The 22,993-nt window shown below is 33.0% G+C and overlaps 3 protein-coding genes across 4 annotated transcripts; 1 reads left to right on the plus strand and 2 right to left on the minus strand.

Annotated features, from left to right (window-relative positions):
• Positions 1–307: 307 nt before the first annotated feature.
• On the minus strand, positions 308–6,390 carry LOC140873003 (uncharacterized protein At4g18490). The gene is given in 15 exon segments (XM_073275964.1): positions 308–536; positions 857–1,033; positions 1,154–1,193; positions 1,269–1,336; positions 1,856–2,024; positions 2,126–2,299; positions 2,570–2,831; positions 2,834–2,973; positions 3,046–3,231; positions 3,392–4,231; positions 4,357–4,545; positions 4,964–5,090; positions 5,526–5,618; positions 6,044–6,106; positions 6,354–6,390. Coding segments are annotated over 13 exon segments (2,559 nt in total). The 5' UTR covers positions 5,590–5,618; positions 6,044–6,106; positions 6,354–6,390; the 3' UTR covers positions 308–413.
• Positions 6,391–8,059: 1,669 nt separating this feature from the next.
• LOC140873002 (glutaredoxin-C4) lies at positions 8,060–9,765 on the plus strand. The gene is made up of 4 exons (XM_073275963.1): positions 8,060–8,352; positions 8,816–8,889; positions 9,362–9,460; positions 9,537–9,765. The coding sequence occupies exons 1-4, from the start codon at positions 8,168–8,170 to the stop codon at positions 9,611–9,613; spliced, it is 435 nt and encodes a 144-aa protein (XP_073132064.1). The 5' UTR covers positions 8,060–8,167; the 3' UTR covers positions 9,614–9,765.
• An 8,560-nt stretch (positions 9,766–18,325) lies between these two features.
• LOC140873001 (probable receptor-like serine/threonine-protein kinase At5g57670) lies at positions 18,326–20,993 on the minus strand. Of its 2 annotated transcripts, XM_073275961.1 has the most exons (7): positions 20,762–20,993; positions 20,404–20,658; positions 20,151–20,308; positions 19,859–19,938; positions 19,639–19,774; positions 19,402–19,551; positions 18,326–18,693 (listed from the first exon to the last, which is right to left on the minus strand). In XM_073275961.1, the coding sequence occupies exons 1-7, from the start codon at positions 20,949–20,951 to the stop codon at positions 18,529–18,531; spliced, it is 1,134 nt and encodes a 377-aa protein (XP_073132062.1). In that variant the 5' UTR covers positions 20,952–20,993; the 3' UTR covers positions 18,326–18,528. The 2 variants fall into 2 exon arrangements, with proteins under 2 accessions (XP_073132062.1, XP_073132063.1); XM_073275962.1 differs by lacking the exon at positions 18,326–18,693 and having other exon boundaries at positions 19,406–19,551; positions 19,644–19,774.
• Positions 20,994–22,993: the final 2,000 nt, after the last annotated feature.

The raw sequence follows: 22,993 nt of genomic DNA on the forward strand, positions 1-22,993 counted from the left end.
TTTTTGGGTGTCACGAGTGTGATTCTTGGATTCATGTGGGTTGTGCTTTATCGCCAAGAATTATCAAGTGTAAAAGAATATAGTCTTATCATACTCACTTACAGCTGTTGTGATAGATATCAACAAGAGTGGGCGCCTAAATGTTTGATTTGTTCAGAGAAAATGACTGGGTCAGGGGCATATTCATGTGGAACGTGTACTCGATACGCTCATCTGCGTTGTGCAATCAAAGACATGGAGGATTTTGGGACAGGTAACTAAACTGATCATCCACGCTTATTATTTAAAATAAAAAATATTTCGAATTGTAAAAACATTGGTTCTGACAAATGTTTTCTGTAGTGAAGGTCTACACATTGTGTAATCAGTTTAAATGGCAAAATTCAAGAAAAGAGAATTAAACCAGTGAACACTCAAAAACATATCTTCTTGTTACGTAGAGGATGGTTGAGCAGCAGTAGCTTATTGCTATTCACAATAGATCGAACCAATATTTCCTTTGCTTCCTCATGTTTCTTTCTCAGCATGTTGCAAATCTGTAGACAAATAAAACACCTCATGGCATGTGATCCATCAGTGATTTTCAATGTCCTGAACTGTAGTAAAGAAGATAAATTCACCAAGACGAAATCCCATTCGAGGAACTATATTGTTCTCTAGCAACTCAAACCGTTGTAAAGTGGACCTTACTGGTGATTAACTGAAGTTTTTCAGTGAAGTGAAAGGATCTTTAAGCGTTTGAGCAAAAGAAAATGTTGGATTAAAAGTAGAGGGAATTGTAACAGCTTTAAAAGTAATAAGGTATTAAAATTAAATGATTCTATCTTCAAAAAAAAAAAATTTAAATAATTCTTACATTATCAAGTTCCTTGCTATAAGCTTCAGCTTGTCTAACGTTGGTATCACTCTCCATTGAGAAACACGTCTCTTGTTCTTTGAAGTTCGCCTTGGGGGGAGCACATGTAGAGATTTGAGAATTCGCTGATGAATTTTCAATACAAAGATCCCCTTCCTTAATATCATGCTTCGATACCTATCAAAAGAAAAACCATGTTACTTATTGTATAAACAATGGAAACATATTTATTTTTTGACTGCCATCTCTTTGGCTGCCATCAAGCCGATCACATGTAAAATCCCCAAGTAAAATCACCTGTTTGTCAGGAACAGTTTCTGATGTTTCAACAAAATTTCTGTAAATATGAAAAATTGATCATAAACCAGAAAGAGAAATTCAATAATCATGTTATCAATGGAATAATACAAACCTCCTTTCTTTTGATGAAGGGGAGAGCCGTTTAGGTGGACTTGCCATAGCGAAAATAGTTCTACATTCCTAGTGGAGATGCAGATGATGAAAACATCAGGAAAAAAAATGGAAATAGTTATAAGCTGATAATTTTAAATCCACCACTTCCTCTTTGAAGATCTCAGTTGTTATGATATCCCACATTGAAATATTAAACTAATAAAGAGTTAGTTATAAACTCATGAGGCAACCCCAAGAGCACCAAATGTTAGGTTATAAACTCATGAGGTGTCCATCCCAAAAGACTTGCCTATTGGGTGGGGTTGCCTCATGAGTTTATAACTAACTCTTTATTAATTTAATATTTCAATGTGGGATATCATAACATCAGTTCTAGGACATACTGGACATCTTATGACTACAGTCTATTTCTAGATCCAGTTCCTCAACCACATCAAGCACAAGTTAGAATACGTGTATTCATCTTGATCCCTGTGTATGAGATATCTTTCATGACACCTCATGCACCAACGATACCATAACAATGAATCTTGAGTAAAATGGTAAGGGTGAGCATTTTCTGTGCAGGAAAAGAAAACCCATTACCTCCATGGTCTTCCGCTTCAGTGACAATGTACCAAGTGTCCGCTTCTGTGTGTCGGCAAAAAGGGCACTATTGCCTGGCATTTTCCTTGATACAACATTGGTTTTCCCTGTCTTTGCTAAGGTATTGACACCTTTCAGAACGAAGGACTCTGAAGAATCAAGGTTTAAACTGCAAGCCGAACATTGAAAAGACAAGTGATTAATGAATATAAATATATAATTCTCCAAATAGACCAAAGCAAGACGCTTGATGGTTAACATTGAGCTTGCCTAGAGGTTTTCTGTCCTTGGATATCAAAATTCCTCAAACCACCTTCAACGGCTAAAATCTTATCTTCTTTTGCAGGCTTGTCTTTGATGGCCCGGAGAGATGCTATCTCTGAAGATAAAGTTATTGTATTTGCATTGTTTTGTGAACTTTTTCTGCTGATCTCCGTAGTTAAACTTCGGAAAGTAGAAAAAGATCTTCAGTAAAAGGAACCATTAGATTCATGTTCTTTACACGGTATTCGACATCTATCCAATATATTTTGTTGGTACTTGAGGAGAGAGAAAATCTTGTTCGACATAAGCCAACTTGGAGCTGGGAAAGACTGAATTTGATTTAAGCATCTGCTGCGAAGAATTATGTGCTCTTGGACAAATTTCTATTTAATTAGACATAATTAGCAACTAGCAAGTCATTGAAAAATAATGCAAGGATGAGTACCAGACCTGAGAGTATCCAAACCTCTCATTCTCTCGTCTCTTTGCCGGTTAGAGGATTTTAATTTTACAGCTTCCGTATCATGGGTAGCTGTAGAAGTATTTAGCTTATTCTCGTAATTTAGCCCAACAGCATGAGGCCCCTTCTCTGCATCAAGTTTGATGGAAATTATCCTTGTTAGATTCGGAAGCATGAACTCTAAAGATCTATAGTCTCCATTATTATTCTGTTCATCACCACAGTCCACAATGAAGATATAAAATTGGAATAATGATTAAAATCTCACACGCAAATCTTTCGCCCCTTACAGCTCTCCTGACTCCGTGTTTGGGGAACCTCCCTCCTAGAAGTTTTTAAATGTTCCAACGACGGCAAAGATAGTTTTCTATCACTTGAACTACTATCCGAATCCCTGTTGCATATAAAGCAGCTTTAAGTGTGGTGAAACACTAACAAAAGAATTTTAATTATTAATAAAGCTGACCTTGTTCCATCAATAAGGCTCAGTTGAGTTAAGCCCAGTTTCTTACTACTTAATAAGGAAACTTTTGTTTGAGTTGATGATGCCTTCTGCACATTAGATTCAGCTTTAACCGTCTGAAGTAAAGACATTGAGCTTGCCTCATGTGGTCTTGTATCTTTCTCTGAAATCGATTTATCAACTGCTTCACTGCATATATCATACATCATTGCATACATGAAGACATTTCAGGTTTCTATAGATTATAAGTACAGTTGCCAATAAAATAAAAAAAATTTGTAAAACATGTTTCACGATTTGAGTTCTGTTCACTTGACTGGAGCGATGCAGGAGGCCATTCTAATCTCACCTGACTGAGACCAACTTCTGGATCGCTGAAGTGGTTGTCTGATCCTCACTGCTAGTTCGTGTGATAGAAAATTGCCCAGGAATAACACTAGTCATGCAAGACTTTTCAACAAGTGAAACAAGTTGACCAATTTCAGTCCTTTCCTTGCTTTCTTTCACAGGAATCTCAATCTCCTCCTGAATCTTTGCAGTATTGTTCTTCTCTGAGATTGCAGCTGTCTGAGGCTGGTACGAGTTTTCTGAAGTCAAACATTCGTTAAAGCTGGAAGTAGATATTGATGGCGCATTGGCATCTTGTTCTCCAGAGCCTGCCAAGCCAACTTTGTCTAGAAAATCTGTTGAAAGTCCAAAACTTGGTCCTTTATTTGAGAGAATGTTGGTTGATAAATTTGGGATGGCATTCTTTCCAGCACAAGCTTCAGGATCAATTCGGTCAGGAGAAATCAACTTTTCAGTTTGACTGATTATTGGTTGGCTCCTGGTTGCAATTTCTGGCTCTGAAGAGGTATTGGCTCTACAAGGTACACCTTCCTCAGTGGTACTTGAAAGGTTTGAGCGACCAGAATAATTGGTTGCCAATAAAGAAGGGCAATTTTTCCTGGCAAGTTCAGAATCTGCTGTATCAACTTGACAATCCATGTTGAAACCAATTGCAGTTCTGGGCACTGACGGCTTTATGGGCTCCTCATATGTGGTGCTTGTGTTTTCAGTCAAATTCATGTTTGAAGTATCTTCCTTGTATTGGCACCCACGTTCATTAGGAGAACTTTCAAAATTATCTTCGTTTTCCAGAGCTTTTGGACCTTTTTCTAAGCTTGGTTCAAAATTGAAACTTTCCAGCCTAAATCAAGGGAATGGAAGTGCTCTGTTAAGGAATTGCAATTATAGAAGACCTCAACAAAATGAAGCATTCAACTATATCGGTAGACTAAAGAACGTTTAAGGAGAATCCATTGGTAGTCTTACTCATTGAAATCAAATCCAAAGGTAAAACGATCTGATTTCCCTTTAACATCTCCACTGGATGAATCTACTTTCAACTTTTCCTTGAATTTTGGATCTTTCCCAGGTGGGGAAGAGATATCTAGATCTGAAATGTCCATGTTGAAAGATGGTATCTTGCCAAAATCACCATCCAGATTAAAATCCACATCCCTGAAATTTCACCAGCATGACGAGTGATAGACAAAATCAATACACTAGAATTCTCTACCCTGGAACAACACAATTTCTCATTTTATAACTTTTTTTATCACAAAGTGCAATAAGGTTACACCGAGCAGAAACTCTGGAGATTTTTCAGAGTCTGTAGAACCATAACATGAAGGATTACAAAGATTAAGACAGTCCCAGACTCTTTAGACCTGAACCATAAAAGCTGGAACACCAATCAAACAGGCCAAATCTAAGAATTCATGCCACAAATATATTTTGAGCTTCCTGCATATTCCAAACTAACTTCCAAATCAATTGTCTAAATTTACATACAGATGATTGCTAAAAAATCTTACACTGTAATTATTTAAAAAAATAATAACAATAATAATGATTAAAAACGAACAAACAATCTTACACTTTATCAAAACTAAATATCTTTTCCTTGCTCTTTGAAACTGGTGTGAAGTCAAAATCCATTGCATCCTCCTCTGCTACTGACATTGACTTCCAAGAACTGAGGAAGTCCTTTCCAATGTCCAGATCTAAAATGAGGATAACAGAAAATACTTCATACCAGTTGACTCTGAAATTTTTCCAGAAGTGAAGTTGCAGAGCACAAATTCTAGGAGAACTTAGAATACATGCCCCTGGCATTAATATATTAGACTCCAAAATTTGGAATTTTAGAACAATTTAAGACTCGACCTACAACACTCCCTCAAATCATTTTCCCCAATAAAGGCAGATAGTAGATTTCATGAGCTTTCTAGCTCATGAATCTCACTCTGATGTTGTTGAATACTGAATAAGCATTTGAAAGACAATAGATCTTGTAGACCCTTGATTTGTTGAGTTATGCCCTGAAATTAGACTGCTAATACCACCAATATACCAAATAATCTCTAACACGTGAACATGTCTATGTCATCGAAGCCTTGGCGTATAGTTATCATAATAACTACATTTATAGAAGATACCTAGCAGTAAATTTTTCTCCTTGAATTTCATGGAAGAAGAAGCATTCTTTTGAGATTCTGCCATCTTGATCTGCGCAGATTGAAGTGTTGTTGCTGCAAGCGGAGAACATTCAGTATACAAAATTATATCTTAAAAATTTTCATACTTGAAAGAGCTGTACTGATCTATCACGTGAACGAGTAGACTCGGACAGTAAACCAAATCATGTACAGTATGTGGGAAAAAATAGCAAGTAGATCATAACATTCTTGATCACATGATTGTAAACATCACCATTTGCATCATCATCCTCTCCATTTCAAGCAACCAAATTGCTATAGAACATTTCGTCCAAAAAACAGTTAAATATGGCGTTGATGAAGCAAGTAAAGAGAGCAATATTTTCAAAGATCATTAGACGTGGTTATTACTTCTCAAAAAGTCCAGTCAAGAATTAAGAACAGATCGGGAATACGAAAACTAAAGATCAATCATCTGACATCGTAGAAAATTTGTAAGGCGATCGTTAATAACTTACAATCAGCTCAAGACACCACAGAATGCATTAGTGACAGGAAATCAAAGTGTAGATCAGCCTAATCTGCATAAGAGGAAAATGGAGCTCACCCGAGGAATGGCAGAAAATCTCACTAACAATTTGAAATAACAGTTTAAAAAAAATTAATCGCGTTCTCCATTGATTTTCCCTTTATCAATCAAATTCTGATAAAAAGTCATAAACATATTATACAAGCAATAGATCGAAACAGCATGTCAAATTTATTGAAAATCGTGTAATATTTCCAATTTGCAGCTCAAAAGTAAGAATTGTTGATTGAGAGATATACCTTGATTTGGATTTGTCGCTGCTGCTGAGTGAGCGAGTGGAAGCTACTGAACGAAATGGCGCCTAAAATACAGAAGCAGGGTATATATACATAATAATCGGGGGCAACATTGGGATTTCGGAAAGAATCCAACTTTAACTTGTGCTCCTTGGGGCTCCTAATAAAATTTTAATTTTTACATACTACATTATCATCCGTCTATAGTTTAAAACTTGTTTTATTAATAAGTAGTGCTTTAATAGGAAAAAAAACGACTTTATGTTTTAATGTAACAAAATGAGAAATGGAGGTTGCATCAACTAATACAACTTAGAATGTGTTTGGTTACGGAAGCCAACTAAAGAAAAGCATTTTTTTTAATAAAAAAAATTGTTTTTTTTTAAACTTAGGCGTTTTGTTTCAAAAGCAGTTTTTAAAAAAACACTTTTTAAGTACAAATAAGTGTTTTTTAAAAGCCATAAAATGTGGTTTTTTGGTTTCTGCTTCAGTTTCTAGTTTAAAAAAAAAAATCACTTTTTCAACATTTATCCAAACGCTACAACCGCTTCTGCCTTTTTTTTAATAAAACACTTTAAAAATCGAACTTATTTGAGTGCTTTTTTAAGCCAATGACTTGTATTCGAACTAGCCTTAGAAGATAAATGATAATGATTGATAGAATGTCACTCTTAAAAGAGAAATGTTAATGATCGATAGAATGTCATGTAGGACTTACATACTTGAAATGATTAAAGTAATTTTATAACATACTTATGCAATGTCATTATATACCAAAGCATCATCAAAATATACTGGAAAAAATTGACACATTAGATGGTATCATCTTTCAAATAAATTATTGTCAAATTACTATAGCAACTGTAATGCATAATGCATTCGAGATCAAGTTGTTAAATTTTTTATTATTTATTATAAACAATATCTTTTTTTTTTCAACATTCGATTTGAGAATTAATACGTTTAAATTTTTATACACTTAATGTAGTTATATACATTATCTATTTTTTTATTTTAACGTTAAATGAAAGTTTGTAAGGTTTTTTAATTTCATATATTTAATCGTTTATTAAATGATAAAACAAATGAGAAAAATAAAATCAAACACAAGCACATATATAAAAAAGGGAAAATAAAAATAAAAGGACTCTCAATCACAAACAAGTGGAGAAAAGGATAAAAAAAATGTAAAATTACAGTTAAAAAGTTTTTATAAAGTAATTGTTCAAACACTTTTATAGATTTTTTACTTTAAATTTATTTTTCTAAAATAGATGTCAAAACACATATTTTTTATTAAAACAATTTTTAAAGCATTTTTATCAAAATATTTTACAAGTATATAGTGTCCAAGCAAAACATATAGTTCGAGGTTTTATTTTTATTTTTAACCCCCAACTTAAACATAACTTTTTCATAATATTATATAGATGATAATTTTAAGTAAATTATTTTTTTTTTTACGAGACAATCTCATTGATCTATATTCGTGAGACAATCAAGTCGACCAAAATCTAAAATTTAAAATGATACTTTGGGCATGAAAATATTACTATGTCACGAGTTAGATTGTACAGATTATCTTCGTAATTTATTTTATTTTAAAAAAATTGAAATTCAAAAAAAAAATTTGAATCTATTTTTTTTTTTAAATAACATTTACTACGAGGGGTTTTTTTTTTTTGACATCAACATACGAGGCGGTAAAGTACAATTCACCCCAATTTGGAAGGTGGAACCGTGGAAGATCCAAATCAGTTGACTCACTCGATCTTGGAGCAGAACTTGAGCAAATTCAGCTCCGATTGCATTGGGAAATGGCGAAATTGGCTTTCCTTCCGTCATTTTCGGTATCAAAATTGCAACTTCTCTTCGCGATTACGATACTGCTAACTCTGTCGTGGGCATCGAATCTGGAAGCAAAGCCCAAATCTCCAGCAGCATTCGTCAAGAAGACCATCTCTTCTCATTCAATTGTTATCTTCTCCAAATCTTACTGCCCGTACGAGTCAAACCCTTTTCTCAATTTCCTTTTTTTTTAGTAGTGTAACTCTTTTTTAATTTGCTAATTTTCATTATTAGTACACGCCCTTTTTAATTGTTTTTTGGTTCATCCTGATATTTAGCTCTTTCTAACAAATCAAAACACGTGATTTGGAGGCTTGCATATGTGTAACCTTACCATGATCAATATCTGTGCATCATGATGACTTTGGTACATTCTTGTTGGCTGTGCTAAATTAATTATCATTTTTACATCCTTACTAGTTATGCAAGAAGTTGCTTGCAATCTGTTATTAATTGGCTCTAGTTTGTGGATTGCTACAGTTTATGGGAATTTGGCATAGGCTTGAGATGTACGAATGATTCTTGTAGCTTAATTCAATTTAATCAGACACGGTGGTGCTCTTAAATTAATAATGTTATTGACATTGTTTCCTTTTGTTGTTGTGATTGGCATGCAGATACTGTAAAAGGGCAAAAGCTGTCTTTAAAGAGTTGAAGCAAGAGCCTTATGTTGTTGAACTTGATGAGAGAGGTTTGTACTTTATAAGCTGTATTCTTATCCTCCGATTGTGTACGTGTTGCTGCTATTGTGTATTACTTGATATCAAATAAAGATGCAAATGAATAGCTTAAGTCGAGCTCAAGATCGAAAAGAAAAAGGAACTTTACCTAGAGCTCATTGAGTCCAAAATAAAAAAGCTCGAGTGCATGAACTCAGGTTTAGATCTTCTTTTATGAGCATGTTCGTGGGCTCAGGCCATGAGTTCCATACGCAAATTAGGATCGATGAATGGGTTCTGTAAAATTATGAAAAGTATTCTGGCTATTCGATCGGTCAATAGCTTAACTTGACTTGTACCTATTGTTATTACTTAACTCAATAACATGAATTAAAGGGTGGCAAGTAGAAAGACAGAGAAACCTGGAACAAACTTATGCAGTTTCATGCTTTCGATTAGACGCATATAAGGTTACTGGGTGTTATCCTTGTTAAATGTTTACAGAGGATGGAGCAAACGTTCAAGATGCTTTAAGTCAGATCGTAGGGAGGCGAACTGTACCACAGGTTTTCATCAACGGAAAGCATATCGGAGGCTCCGATGGTAATTTTTTGTCCCAAATATTCGACTACAAATATCTTTCCTTCTTATGCAATGATTTAAAAATCGTACATCACAGATACTGTTGAAGCGTATGAAAATGGTGAACTCGGAAAACTTCTTGGCATTGCTACAGAGGGAAAAGAAGAGCTTTGAGCTTGTCGTGTTGACATTTTTCCATGGAAACTATACTCTAAGATGCCGTAGGCTTAATTTTCTTTCGGCTATTGAACATTGGTCTACATTTTTGTGGACAGATATTCTAGGTACGTTATGAGAATAATGATAATAATAGATAAAATTTCTTACGGCATTTTTCTTGATGAATATTTTCAAAGGTTACGCTGATATAAATCCATAATATGATGGTTTAAGTAGTAAAGAAGTAAATGAAGTTCTTAACTTGGAAAAAGATTTGCAAGTACTTCAGGTTTGTTGGTAAAAGTGTTGCCCAAAACTTCAAGCCCCGAACACCAATAACACATATATATAAATATAAAGGGTGTTGCCTAAATAAAACCTCTAAATTTTCCCAATCTTGAATATTTATTTATTATTTATTTACATATATTCAAGTAAATCACCTATATTTCGCTTCGAATTATATGAACCAATGTTTCATACTGAATTACCTATATTATCTTTTTTTAAAAAAAAAAACTTACCTATTTCACGCTTCGTATCATATTTATATATTTTCTAAGGGGTAATGTTGCATATACACGGAGTTTTACACGTTGGGTTACACATGACATTTAAAATTATATGATTATCTTACATGTATTTTTGAAAGATTTTTTCCAAATCAAGTGAAGGGATAATCATGTAATTTTAAGTGTCATGTGTAACACAAGATGTAAAATTCCGTGTACATGTAGCATTACTCATTTTCAAGTAATTACCAAGAGCGATGGCTCCGTTAATGTTCGTCATACTGAATTTTTAGAAATTGGATCATATAAACCAATGTTTCAGTACCGAATTTATAGAGAAAACCAAACAATACACACCAAAACATGTCTGTAAATTAAAAAAATAAAAATAAAAAATTGTATCATCATTCAAGATTCAAAAAACGCAAACTGTGGTGAAGCGTTTGCTAGAGTTTGAAGCGTAAAAAATATTTTTTAAATTTTTTTTAACATAACTATCATAAAATGAGATCATTATCAATTAGTGTGTCGTATTAAATAAAATATTTATGACTTTATTAACTAACATTTATATATTTTCATAAAAACATGTTCATTCAAAAATAAATTATCAAACTACTACGATCAATGGTCAAACTAATTCAATTCAAATATTCAATAAACTGGGTTCGATTACATCATTTGTGCTCTGAAAATGAAAATAAATTAATCCCAAACTAACCTAATTCCTCGTATTATTTCAAACTCTACTTCTCACCGGGCTAGCTTATTCTACCTGGTACTTCCCGTCCTAAGTTTCTCATTGGATTTCTCCATTGTTTTATTTCCAAATCTCCAAAAATTACTTGTTTTTATTGGTTTATAGTCGGTCGGTTTTATCTACTTCTTTATTATTTTATAGTAGTTAAATTTCCCGGCTATCATGTAACATAATTTTATTTTATTTTTTTGGTTAACGAGGAACCCTCAATCATTACACACATGTTTTTATAGATTTCATATTGTTGTTGAACAATAATTGGTTTAAATAGCTAGCTTTAGAGCATGTACAAGGATGTGAGGAAGTTGGTCTGGTCAAATTGATAACTTGATTGCATGTCAGCGTTGATGACTTCATTGTGTGTTTCTACAATGGTCTGGTAATGTTGTAGTGGTGATGTTGAAATAATAATTTTTTAATCAATTAAATTTTAAAACATAATAAAAATACACATAAATATAAAAAATTAAAAATAAACATAATTAAATTTAAAAACTACATTAAAAAAATGCACGTAAATATAAGAAATAGAAAATAATATTTTTTTAAAACATAAAAAAAATAATTTTAAAAGCATACATAATATTCCAAAATAAAAAACAAACATGAAAAAAGACACATGAATTAAACTTGACACAAATAAATAAAAAAAATTCATTGGTTGACATTTTTAAATATTTTTATTAATTATTTTTCAATTTTTTGAACAAATTATTTAATTTATTTTTAATTAAAATCATTTTTATAAATTAAAATAATAGTTGAGGATCTTGAGATCCCTTTTTTTTTAAAAAAAAAATAAGAAAAACAACATATTGGTGGGCCCCATGCAAAAAAAAAATTAAAAAAAAAATAAAAACAAGATTGGTGGGGCTTGTTCGTGCGGAGAGTGTTCGCGGGGCCCCACCATCTTGACTGCAGGCGGAAACTTTCGCGTGCAGTTTTATTGTTTCTTGGAGGGGGTAATAATGATATGTGTCAATCAAGTTGGACTTGATCGCTCAATTTTATTGGTCTTTGTACATGCTCTAATAAAAAATATATTTCAAATAATTTTCTATGTTTAAAGTGGAGAAACGAATTTATTATTCGTCTTCCTTTATTTCTAATAATTCTAATTAGTTTCGTTTAATGAATATTTTCTTTTCAAAAAAATGCATAGCTTTCTTTTGAATTATACCGACGAAATTTTAAGATAATGTTTGAGAGACAAATTTATTATTCGTCTTCTTTTATTTCTGTTAATTCTAATTAGCTTCGTTTAATGAATATTTTCTTTCCAAAAAAATTATAGTTAGGTTTCGAATTATACCGACGAACAATCAGAATTTTAGGATAATGTTTGAGAGACGAATTTATTATTAGTCTTCCTTTATTTCTGATAATTCTAATTAGCTTCGTTTAATGAATATTTTCTTTCCAAAAAAACCATAGCTAGCTTTCGAATTATACCGACGAACAAACATAATTTTAAGATAATGTTTGAGATTATTTCTATAACGTATTTTCGAGTTTTTCCTTCACAAAATTGAAAAACGCTTATTGAAAACAATCTCAAATACTATCTAAATAATTTTTCAGACCGTACACCACATACTTATGTATCGATACCTGAAATTTAAATCATATAAATTATAAAAATATATATATGTGGTGGGCTCTTTTAAATTAAAATTTTGGATGGAACTTTGTGAAAGTGGGTCGATGTTTCACCAAACAAAACTAAAAAATCAGGTGGTCCATCGCAAATTAAAATTAAATTATTTTATTTTTATATATAAAATAATGGTAAATAATTTAAAAATCCCTACCAACCCTTCAAACTTTATCTTAACTCCCTAACTACAATTTTCTTTATTTCAACTTCCTAGTGGTCCCCATTTTTGAATTAAATATTATTTAGTAACTAATACTTTGTACGTGACATTGTTAACCTATCGAACCAGTCCCGGCCATGCAAGACTATTAGTTACGCAAGGTTTCCAGCCGATATACTCCGAATTAGGGTCCAACATGCTTCCGTAAGATGAATTAAATTTAAATACCTCTTTGACCAAAATGTCGTCTGGTCATACCTGCCGAGTTTTACGAAATGCTCCTCACACTCCAACCACGCAGTCGCAACAGATGGTTTCTGCACAAGCTCCTTCAACGACACCCAGCACAGCCTTAATTCGTTTTCTACCTTAAGGTGTATGATATATAAATTTAATTATAAAATATGAGCATGAAAGAACAAGAGGCTTTAAAGAAATTATTCACGCATAATATTATTACATAAATCAACTCCTTTGAAGAGGAGAAGACAACTTGTTTAGCTACTTATAGTAGCTTTGTTCTTGAAATACATGAAAGAAAACTTAATACAATAGAAAGAGAAATATTACAACAATTTATTTGTAAGAAAACTGAAGGGAATGATCGATATCTTCAGCTTCCTTGAATGCTTGTATTTATAGCTGAGGTTACACTCGTTTAACTTCAGGAAATCTTACAGTTGTCTTGTATTTCTTTATGCCATTATTGATGACATCTTTTACTAGTGGAGGAGGCAGTTGTCTTGTATTCTTTATGTCATTATTAATGACATCTTTTACTAGTGGAGGAATCACATGTCTGCCACTTTCTTTTGACTTTATTCTCCTCACATGTTTGCTTTATTGTTGTTGGGGCATCTTTTGCTTTTGAAGTAGGCCCCTGTGAAAACACATATTCAGTGGTCCTTGTCCACCTTTGCTTGTCTCGAAAAAATTCTTTCGATCCGTTCGGGGTCTAAAGGTTTTTCCAAATTCTGGCTCCTTCTGATTTGGGCATTCTGAGCAGATATTCTCTGACCATCGTCCAATATGAGCCATGTTACAAAATTTTCGGTGAGTTTCTTTACTCCCCGGCAGCTTGTTGTTCCACAAAAGATTTCTTTTCTTTTCAAAGAGTTCTTCCGCAAAGGCTGTAGTTTTCCTTGTCATTGTGTTTAACAGGAACGATCCATTCACAGAATTCTGATAAAATTTAAATGAAAACTTGACTTTGTCCATCTCAGTAAGATAGACCTAAATACCTCATGCCCTTCTGGTTGAGATCTCATTTTCCCCGAAAGTGGACACTAAGGGTATTTCTTCAAGTTTTAGGATCCTTGATAAATTTGTGACTATTTATATCAGGTCTCCTTAGCTTGATGAAATGAAAGGGTTCGTGTGATCCTTTCACTGTTGGTTCCGGAGCTGCATTGAAAAAATATAACTCAAGCACATCTCCTCTGGACAAATGGTCGTTATTTGCCCATGTTTCTTGGACTGCTTCCTGAATCCATTTCGGTAACTGTGTTATCTCCGGGAAGCTTGGTGACGTTGTATAAACTGAGGCCAAGGCTCCAAATTCATACAAGAGCTTTACATCCTTAGGATTGACATTGTTTTTTAGCCAAACCCTTGGATATATCCCTGTCACATCAACCCTACAAGTGTTAGGGTTAATTTCACTTCTTGTACTTAATTTCTCCCACCTTTGTTGATAAACCTGAAATGGAGAAATAATAGTTGGGTTAGTATCGATCTTAGATTTGCCCTTGTCAGTGTTGGGCCTAAGATTGATCTCTTCCTCTTTTACCCCAGAGGCGGAGGGTTGACTTGATGAGAAATCCTCATCAATTGTTGTTTCATCTAGATCATCAAAAGCTGATGATAGATTAACACTTGTTTCTTGAGTTTTAGCTTCCTCAACATCTTGTTTCCCAACCGGTGGTTGTATTTCTTATTTTTGTAAAACCAATGGTTTTATCATATCTTGTTTATGAGAAACCAATGGTTTCTCTATAGCCTTCACAATTGGCCCTTGAATAGCAGCCCATAGTTGTGTTTGAGCTTGTATACATCCTGTAATTCGATTAGATACTTTGATCCGATCAGCTTGTTGTAACCTGCCGACCATTTCAGCATTAATGGCTAACTGGTTGAACTCGGTTTGAAGCAACCCAAGGTGTTCCCTGAGATGCCTCTGCATTTTCATGATGGAATCCACGTCACTGCCTTCCATCTCTTGTTAAGAAATCTGCAAGAATATTTTCATGAGATTTAATAATAACAATATCAAAAATATAATTTTGACATAATGCTTGCCATCTTAATAACCTAGCTTTCTCAGGTTTAGATTCAATTTTATTTCTTAGGAAAGCTTTTACCTAGGTGTTATCAACCTTCAGAGTGAATTTTTTAGCAAGTAAAAATAATGACTATATTTTTTAGCAAGTAAAAATAAACATAAAGTTGAAATAATCTTTAAAAAGGTTATCCATCTTTTTTTGAAATATCTGGGGTGTATTAGCCAATTCCATAGGCATAACTTCCCAAATATAGTATCCTTGTGGAGTGGAGAAGACTGTGAATTTCTTACTGCCTTCTTCCATTCGAATCTGGTAAAATTCAGACTTACAATCAAATTTTGAGAATACTCTAGTATTTCGTACACAGCTAATTAGGTGTTCTCTACTTGGTATGAAGTACCCATCAAACTCCAGGATTTTATTAATACCTTGGTAGTTAATAACTGGCCTGAGTTTCCCTCTTTTTATTTCACCATGATTTCTAACCAGAAAACCTGGGCTGCTATATGGTAAAACTCCTTCTTTGATTAAACCAAGGTCCAAATATTCATTGATAATCATTCTCATATCCTTTTGATCTGTTATGTTCATCGAGATAGGCTTATATCTGACGAATTCATACTCTTTGCCTTCCTTTAGAGTAAGACTGACTTTGAGTTGATTTCTATCCCACCATGCCAAAGGATGTCGTTGTAACTTTCTTTGAGTCTCTTTTTAACATCTTCAAGGGATACCTTATTTTCTAACTCTATATCTCTGTGATTTAGAGTTACCTTGAGAAGCTCCATATCCTCTGTTTGGAGTTCTTGTTTTGTTGTTATTTTCAACATGGTTTCTCCAAACCTTCTTGGATCTTTTATTTTCGGGTGAAAAAGTTGTCCTTTATCACCACGCTGGCTGCGAAATATTATCGGCAATTGTCGATAAAAAGCAACCTTGAGTCTTTGAACTATAATTTTATGATCACAAATTGTAGTGAACATAAGTTTTCTTGACTCATTGTCTTGTGTGTACTTCTTAAACATTTGTAAGAAGTTATTTCCTAACAGGATATCAGCTCCTGTATCATGGAAATAGATTGGTGGTGTTTTTACCTTGTACCAACGTGTTTGACATGCACCTCCCATAAGGATCTCTGCTTGTTTTATTCCTTTGCAAAGAATTAAAATTCTTCGAGAGAAATCTCGTTTAGCAATTTTTGGCAATTCTTCTTCACATTCTTCAGGGAAGACTCTTCTTTTTGCTGTACAAATTCCTGCTCCCGAGTCAATATAAGTTGCAAAGTACTCAGCCTTATATTGTTTATACAACATCCCTATCGAAATGTATATGGAGAAAGGACTTGTTGTCATTTTTTAAAGGGATTACTAAATGTTCCCGCCATTTTTAACTGACTGTGTTGTAATTCAGTAATCCGATTAAGACTATTTACCTTTAGTTTTTCTAAGACCTCAGAAGGTAGAGTATGGTTACACATTTCTACTTCTTCAATGCGTTCTAGTAAATCATATTCATGACTTACTAATTTCAGCAGTTGCTTCTTCCTCTGTTTGTGAACAGAGTTTTCGAATCTGATTAAGAGATTGTCTCTTATCCAATTCTCTTGGTTTTTCATTTCATAGAATTCTTATTGAATCCTCCAAGTCTTTTCTTTTGCCATGAACTCTATTCCCTTTTCAAGGCGTTTCCATGGTTTATGGTCCTCCAGAAATTCTAGACCAAGAATGAGCTGATCTATTTCTTTTCCTGGAATTCCCCAGATTTGAACTTTCAATTCTCCAATATTTATCACTCCTTGGTAAGTTCTTTTTTTCCTGTTGTTCCAAATAGTAAATCGAGTTACAAGGGAACTGGTTCCGATGACTTGTAATTTCGAATACTATTTTCACTTCTTTTCATCCTTCTAGAGATCTAAGTTTTTCTATTATAGAAACTCTTTTTCTTCTGGTGGAATTTCTTGAATAGGAGATTTGTCTCATCTCTTGCTTGTCATTCTGTCTTCTTGGAAAGATAACCTTCGGGGTTCTATTTTAAGGTCTCTGTATAGAACCGGTCTGTCTTGAATTTGAATGTCTGTTTCCTGAATTAAAGGAAACTCGATTCTTTCTGGGTATATTGCTTGAGCAACTTTCCCAAAGATCCCTGGAATTTCAATGAACTCATTTCTAATAAATAATTCAAAATGGTGAGTATTAAAAAGAGCATATGAAATTTGATACGTAATAGAATATGACCTATTGTCTTCCTTCATTAGTCTTTTTTTTTGAAGTTTTGATGCAACGTCAAGGCTCGACTAAAATCTCTATCAGAAAATTGATACCATTTTGCGGATAATTCTTTATACTGCAAATGAGCACAAAATCTCCAGATTCAAGCATAAAACCTTTAAATTTTAAGCATAAAACCTATAGATTTCAAGCATAGATTAGCATAAATCCAGTACAAGAATTAAACATTAAAATATTCAAGTTTGGTGGTCATAGGGAGTTATAGTAAAGAATCTTTTGGCCAGAGAGTTATAATAAAGTTAAAAAGAGTATTAGAAATTTTAGGACAATTCACTCATAAAACAAGTGCTTGGCTCATCAATGTACCCTTGTTGTCACGTTTAATTTGTCCATTGTGTCGCTCCTTTTGTTGGAAACGAATTATTATCATCAATCAGCAACTAAAGTTGAGGTCTATATCCGGGAAACTTTAAATTTTGAATTCCGTTTTAGAAGATGCATAAAATATTAGTTTGAAAATTTCTTCTTATCATTCAATTTGGAAGATCTCTTATTCTCTTTTCTGATAAGATTCCACTAAATTTAGGCTATTTCACAAAAAAAAAAAATATAGGATTAATCTATGAAAAGTCTAGAAGACATAAAATCCCATAAAAAAACATCAATAGTCTATGATAGCGTTTGAGAGGATTTTTAGAAAGCACTTCTCAGTTATCCAAAAGTTGAAAAGTGCTTCCTAAAAGCTCTTCAAAACACTACCAATATATCATCCACTTTTTATAAAACCAAATACATTTAACATCTATGCTATAAACACTTGAGCGCATTTAATTCATTTTAAAGGAGTTGTATGCCGATTTTAAAAAATAAATAAATACAGGGATTTAAATACAAGTAATTTTTCATATCAGGGGTACAATTTCCCTAAAAAATAATCTAAAATGATTTTACTTCAATAGTTTGTAAAAAGTATAAAAACATCCAAGATGGATGTCCAAATTTTCAATTTTTTAAAGATCATTATTATGTAACTCTATTCCAAGACAATTATATCATGAAATTTCACATTCAGTATCGTGCTATTTAATAAATGTATAGACTACTGAAAAATCAACGAATCTCATAATGTTCACATTTAGATGGATAATGTCTTAAAAGTAGGATCTAATTTCTCGTGAAAGACCATTAAATCAGCTAAAAGTAGCTATGAATAAATTCTAACACACGTATTAACACATACACTTACATTTAACAGATCTTATCATGACCAAAAACATATTCTCATAGTATACAAACTTCAAAAACCAATCATAGTAGACTTGGTTGTCTGATTATAACTTGAAAATTGAGTCATGTGGAGATGTTGAGGAAGAACTATCACATTCAAATTCAAGGTCATCAAACCCCCAAAACTCTTCTTCGTCTGCTTTATCTTCCTCGGGGATTCTCCATTTTTCCTCGTCGATTTCTTCTTCAAGTAACATTACCTCCAAAACCTGCCAAAATCAAAAAACATGCCGAACGGTAGTATAATTAACACCATCCATGGTAATGAGCCAACCAAGTAAATCCGGAGAACCGATCAAGATTTTCAGAAAAATCATCATAAGATTTGAAAATTATTTTTATGTGAGGGGACGAATCAAGCCTACCTGGTTGGCGGGTCCACCCCTATTGGCAATAACTTGAAAATGGGTACACAAAATTATGTAATGGGGAACATGTAAGAACACAAGAAAGGACAGTCTTTCAACATTGCTGAACTGTATGATTCAGAAATTTAATTTCAAAATGTGTTTAATTAACTAAACAAATGCAAAGAATACGATATAATATTTTAATTTTGTTTTGGCCAACATTAGGCAACGAATATAATCCAACTGCACATAAAATAAATCACTCTTCTATTTTTGAATGATTATTTTCTTGATTATGTTCTTGTCACAACTTGTATCATAATAGATGATGAGAATAAAAAGAAACTCATTTTGTCTCTTGAGATTGAAGAAAGGCTTGATAAAACTAATTCTACTATGAAGCAGTTCGGAAGGATACCAAAATGAAGAATGTGCATTCAAGAAAAAGTTCTATTTCATGAAAGTATTTATGGGTTGTGAAGTACCAGGAGAATTCAAATGTTTAAAGTATGGTTCAAGAGAAAATCACACAAACATATGATTCGAGTCGTGTATTAAAAATTTCACCTCACTCATAGTAGGACGCCAGGCAGGAGAAGATCGAATGCAAAGAGATGCTGCAAATGCGAGTCGATTAAGCTGCTTTATGTCATAAGTTTCTTCAAGCCTTGAATCAACCACCTCTTTTGCATTTCCCTCATTTAGTATAGGTTTGGCCTGTTGAATACATATGAGTGGAATCTAAGAGATTGAACTATGTTCTCTCACTTGAATAAGAATCGAAGTTAAAGAATATGTCATTACCCAACTGTGCAAACTTTGATGATATCTATCCACGGGTTTCCTTCCAGAAATAAGCTCGAGCAAAAGAACCCCGAAAGCAAATACATCTGTCTTCTCGTCTACAACACCATGCATAAAATATTCCGGAGCCAAGTGCCTGAAGAACGCTGAAACTGTCAATTATGTCGAAAGCAATTTTGCAAATTAATAATGTAAGAGATAGTAAGATATGGATTAGTACCCAATTGTTCCTTCTATAGGACCAACTGAATGGTGACTCGACTGTGTTGGAAGCCATTTTGCTAAACCAAAATCAGATATCTACGCCAAGAAAATACAAGCTCTAACGTTAGCATATATGAAGGTGTTGAATCTCCACTCAACTCTCAAATGAAAATAATCTTCAAAAGTAATGTGTATCTTATGTTGCTAGAGTGGAGATTCATTGAATTTCTCGGGACAAATTTAGCTTACAAGCCAATCTATGAAGCAAAAATAAACAAATCAGATAACAAGATCAATGAAACTTTTACTTGAGGTTCACAATCTGCAGTCAGTAAAACATTCGAAGCCTTGATATCCCTATGAATTATTCTTCTGGGACAGTTCTTGTGCAAGTAATGCAGACCTCTAGCAGTTCCAACAGCAATTTTGCGCCTTGTTTTCCAGTCCATTACAGGTAACTTCTCATCTAAAAACATTGAAGAAAAATATTTTGTTCCCAAATCATCTTACATGCATATTTTCTTTAAAAAATTTTAAATTTAGTATATTAGAATCACATACCGTGGAGAATGGAAGCAACAGAACCCTTTGAAGAAAATTGGAAAATGAGATAAAGTCCATTATCGATACAACAACCAAGAAGTGGTGTCACATTCAAATGAGAAACATGGCCCAATGTACCAATTTCTGTCAAGAATTCCTTCTCTTTCCCTGCATCATTTTCTGCTTTTGTCAATCTTTTTACAGCAATGGCTTCACCATTTTGCAGAACTCCTTTATAAACCTCTGCAAACCCTCCTCTCCCAACCATATTATCTACAACAAATGCCAAAAAAAAAAAAAAAAGATCACATTTTGAACCCAGAAAACTAAGAAAAAAGTAATGGGTTTCAAGAAATGCAGGTAAAACGCAACGAACCTGAGGAAAAACCATTGGTAGCAGCAAAGATTTCTTCGAAGGAGAAGCACTTCCAGATGGGCTTTTGAACGAGCCCCGAATCTTGGTCTGATTTTGCATTAAAGTCGTATTCTTTGGGGGATTGCTCCTCGAAATTCTGTCGTTTAAAGGAAAACAGCCTCTTTAGGCTGGCTGTACGCATGTATTTCATGTCTGGAAGTCAAGTGGACAAAATTCTTGACTCCACTGTTCTTTTTTCTGCTGCGCAGAGGTTATGGAAAAACAGAGTTAAATAAATAATAATGGTAAACTGTCCTAATTACAAATATCCACTCTCGCTCACCTTAAATAATATATAATCTCAGCTTCCTTTTATGACAAAAAATATTTGTTTTGTTGCATTACGCAAAAAATTCTGAACTTTTTGTATATATCATGATCAAATGCTAGTAAAAGAAGTACCTCTACACGTCTGTACATGTTTTATTCAAATATCAAATTATTTATAGTTCGGTATCATACATTATCCTATCACGTCGTCTAAAATAGTTTTTTCTTTCTTAAAAAATATATAATTTTTTGTCGGGTTTTGATCGTCGATGAGATTATGGATACTCCATGACAAAATACTATGGAGTTACAATCAAAAGAACTGTCATGATAAAGCCGGGATTATGTGTGTGTTTTTTTAACACAAATTAGTTAGGAGTGGGTTGAATTATTATCCAGATGCTGGGAGTAGTTGAATGGGAGTCGCTTTTAGTTAAACAAACAACGCGAAAATTAATCATACTACGGGGCAAAGGTGAAGTACAATCCAACCCATAATCTTTTGCATTGAATGTATTTCACTTTATGATATGATAAATAAAAGCAGCATTAACATATTTGGTTGGTCCACGAGGACTCATTCATTGGTGAGTTTGGTTGGAACTCAGCATTTATGTTTTTTAACATGAAATACATTCACACAAAATTATCGGAAATAAGTAAAGGAGTGATTCTACATCGACGTTTCAAATAAGACATAAAATCAACCGTCTTAACAAAACAATGAATAACTTAATTCGCTGATTTCTTTAACAAAACAAACAAAAAGAACAAAATTCTTAAACCAAAGATTTATAATAATCGACTATATATGTAAGATGGAAGCGACAAAATCTTGAAAGTTCAAAGCATCACGCGGGCTGGCTACGTAAACATATCCTAAGTCCCAACTGTTTCATGTCGTTTGTGTAATCAGCTAGATGATTAATGGGTTCGTTGTGGCGGGAGTTTTTAGAATTATGCTCGAGAACATAAAAGGTGTTTGACTCGGCTAATTAATTATCGAATATATATATATATACACACGCGTCCAGATATGGTAGTGTCTATATTGTATACAATGTTAAATATTTGATTCTTTTTTTTTAATTATTTAATACATGAAATATAAGGGTAAATTTTCAAATGATGATATGTTAACAATAGCATTGAAATACTGATAAAATATTTCGATTGTAAATGTGACATTATGTTTTTAAAAATACTCCAATAACAATAATTGTCTATTAATAGACGGTTAGATCAAAAGACAAATGAATAAGGGGGACATTTAAAGGAATCGAAAGCTACGTAACATTAAAGATAATGAGAACTGTTTTTTAGAATCAATCTCAAACATGACCTAAATATAATATTCATTTAGATATGAGTATTAATATGTAATTAAGAATATTATACACTTTAACAAGCATTAATATGTTAGAACTCTCTACATCTCAATCATAGTATGTTTATTTTCCTTTTTCAATTGTCTTAAATATATCATCCAATTTTTACCTTAGTATTATTTTTCTTAGTTTTATTTTTTTCAAAACTAATACACATTATTAATTAAGTTTTGGATCATATACAATGATTTTTGAATGAATTAAATATGAAAAAATATGAAGTTTTTTAAGTAAACTTTGTTTTTTTCATTAATTTTCTTAATATTTGTGAAGAAAGGTAAACAAATGTATACATTAGAGAGGAGTATTTAGATTTTAGTTTTGTTCATATAAACCAAATTATTGAACCCATCACTTATGTTGAAGATTTTAAGAACATCGATCGCTGTGAATACATAAATATTTGGGGCGGTGTGCCTTGTGCATGCTCGTGCCTCTTAGCATGCGTTCTGCCGGCCGATATAACTACTTTTTATTGTTACCCGTGAATGTTTTTGCATAGAAAATTTAACATTGTAATGTGGATCAGGGGGAA

The sequence above is a fragment of the Henckelia pumila genome, unplaced genomic scaffold (genome assembly GCF_033568475.1).
Source record: "Henckelia pumila isolate YLH828 unplaced genomic scaffold, ASM3356847v2 CTG_525:::fragment_3, whole genome shotgun sequence".
Lineage (NCBI taxonomy): Eukaryota > Viridiplantae > Streptophyta > Magnoliopsida > Lamiales > Gesneriaceae > Henckelia > Henckelia pumila.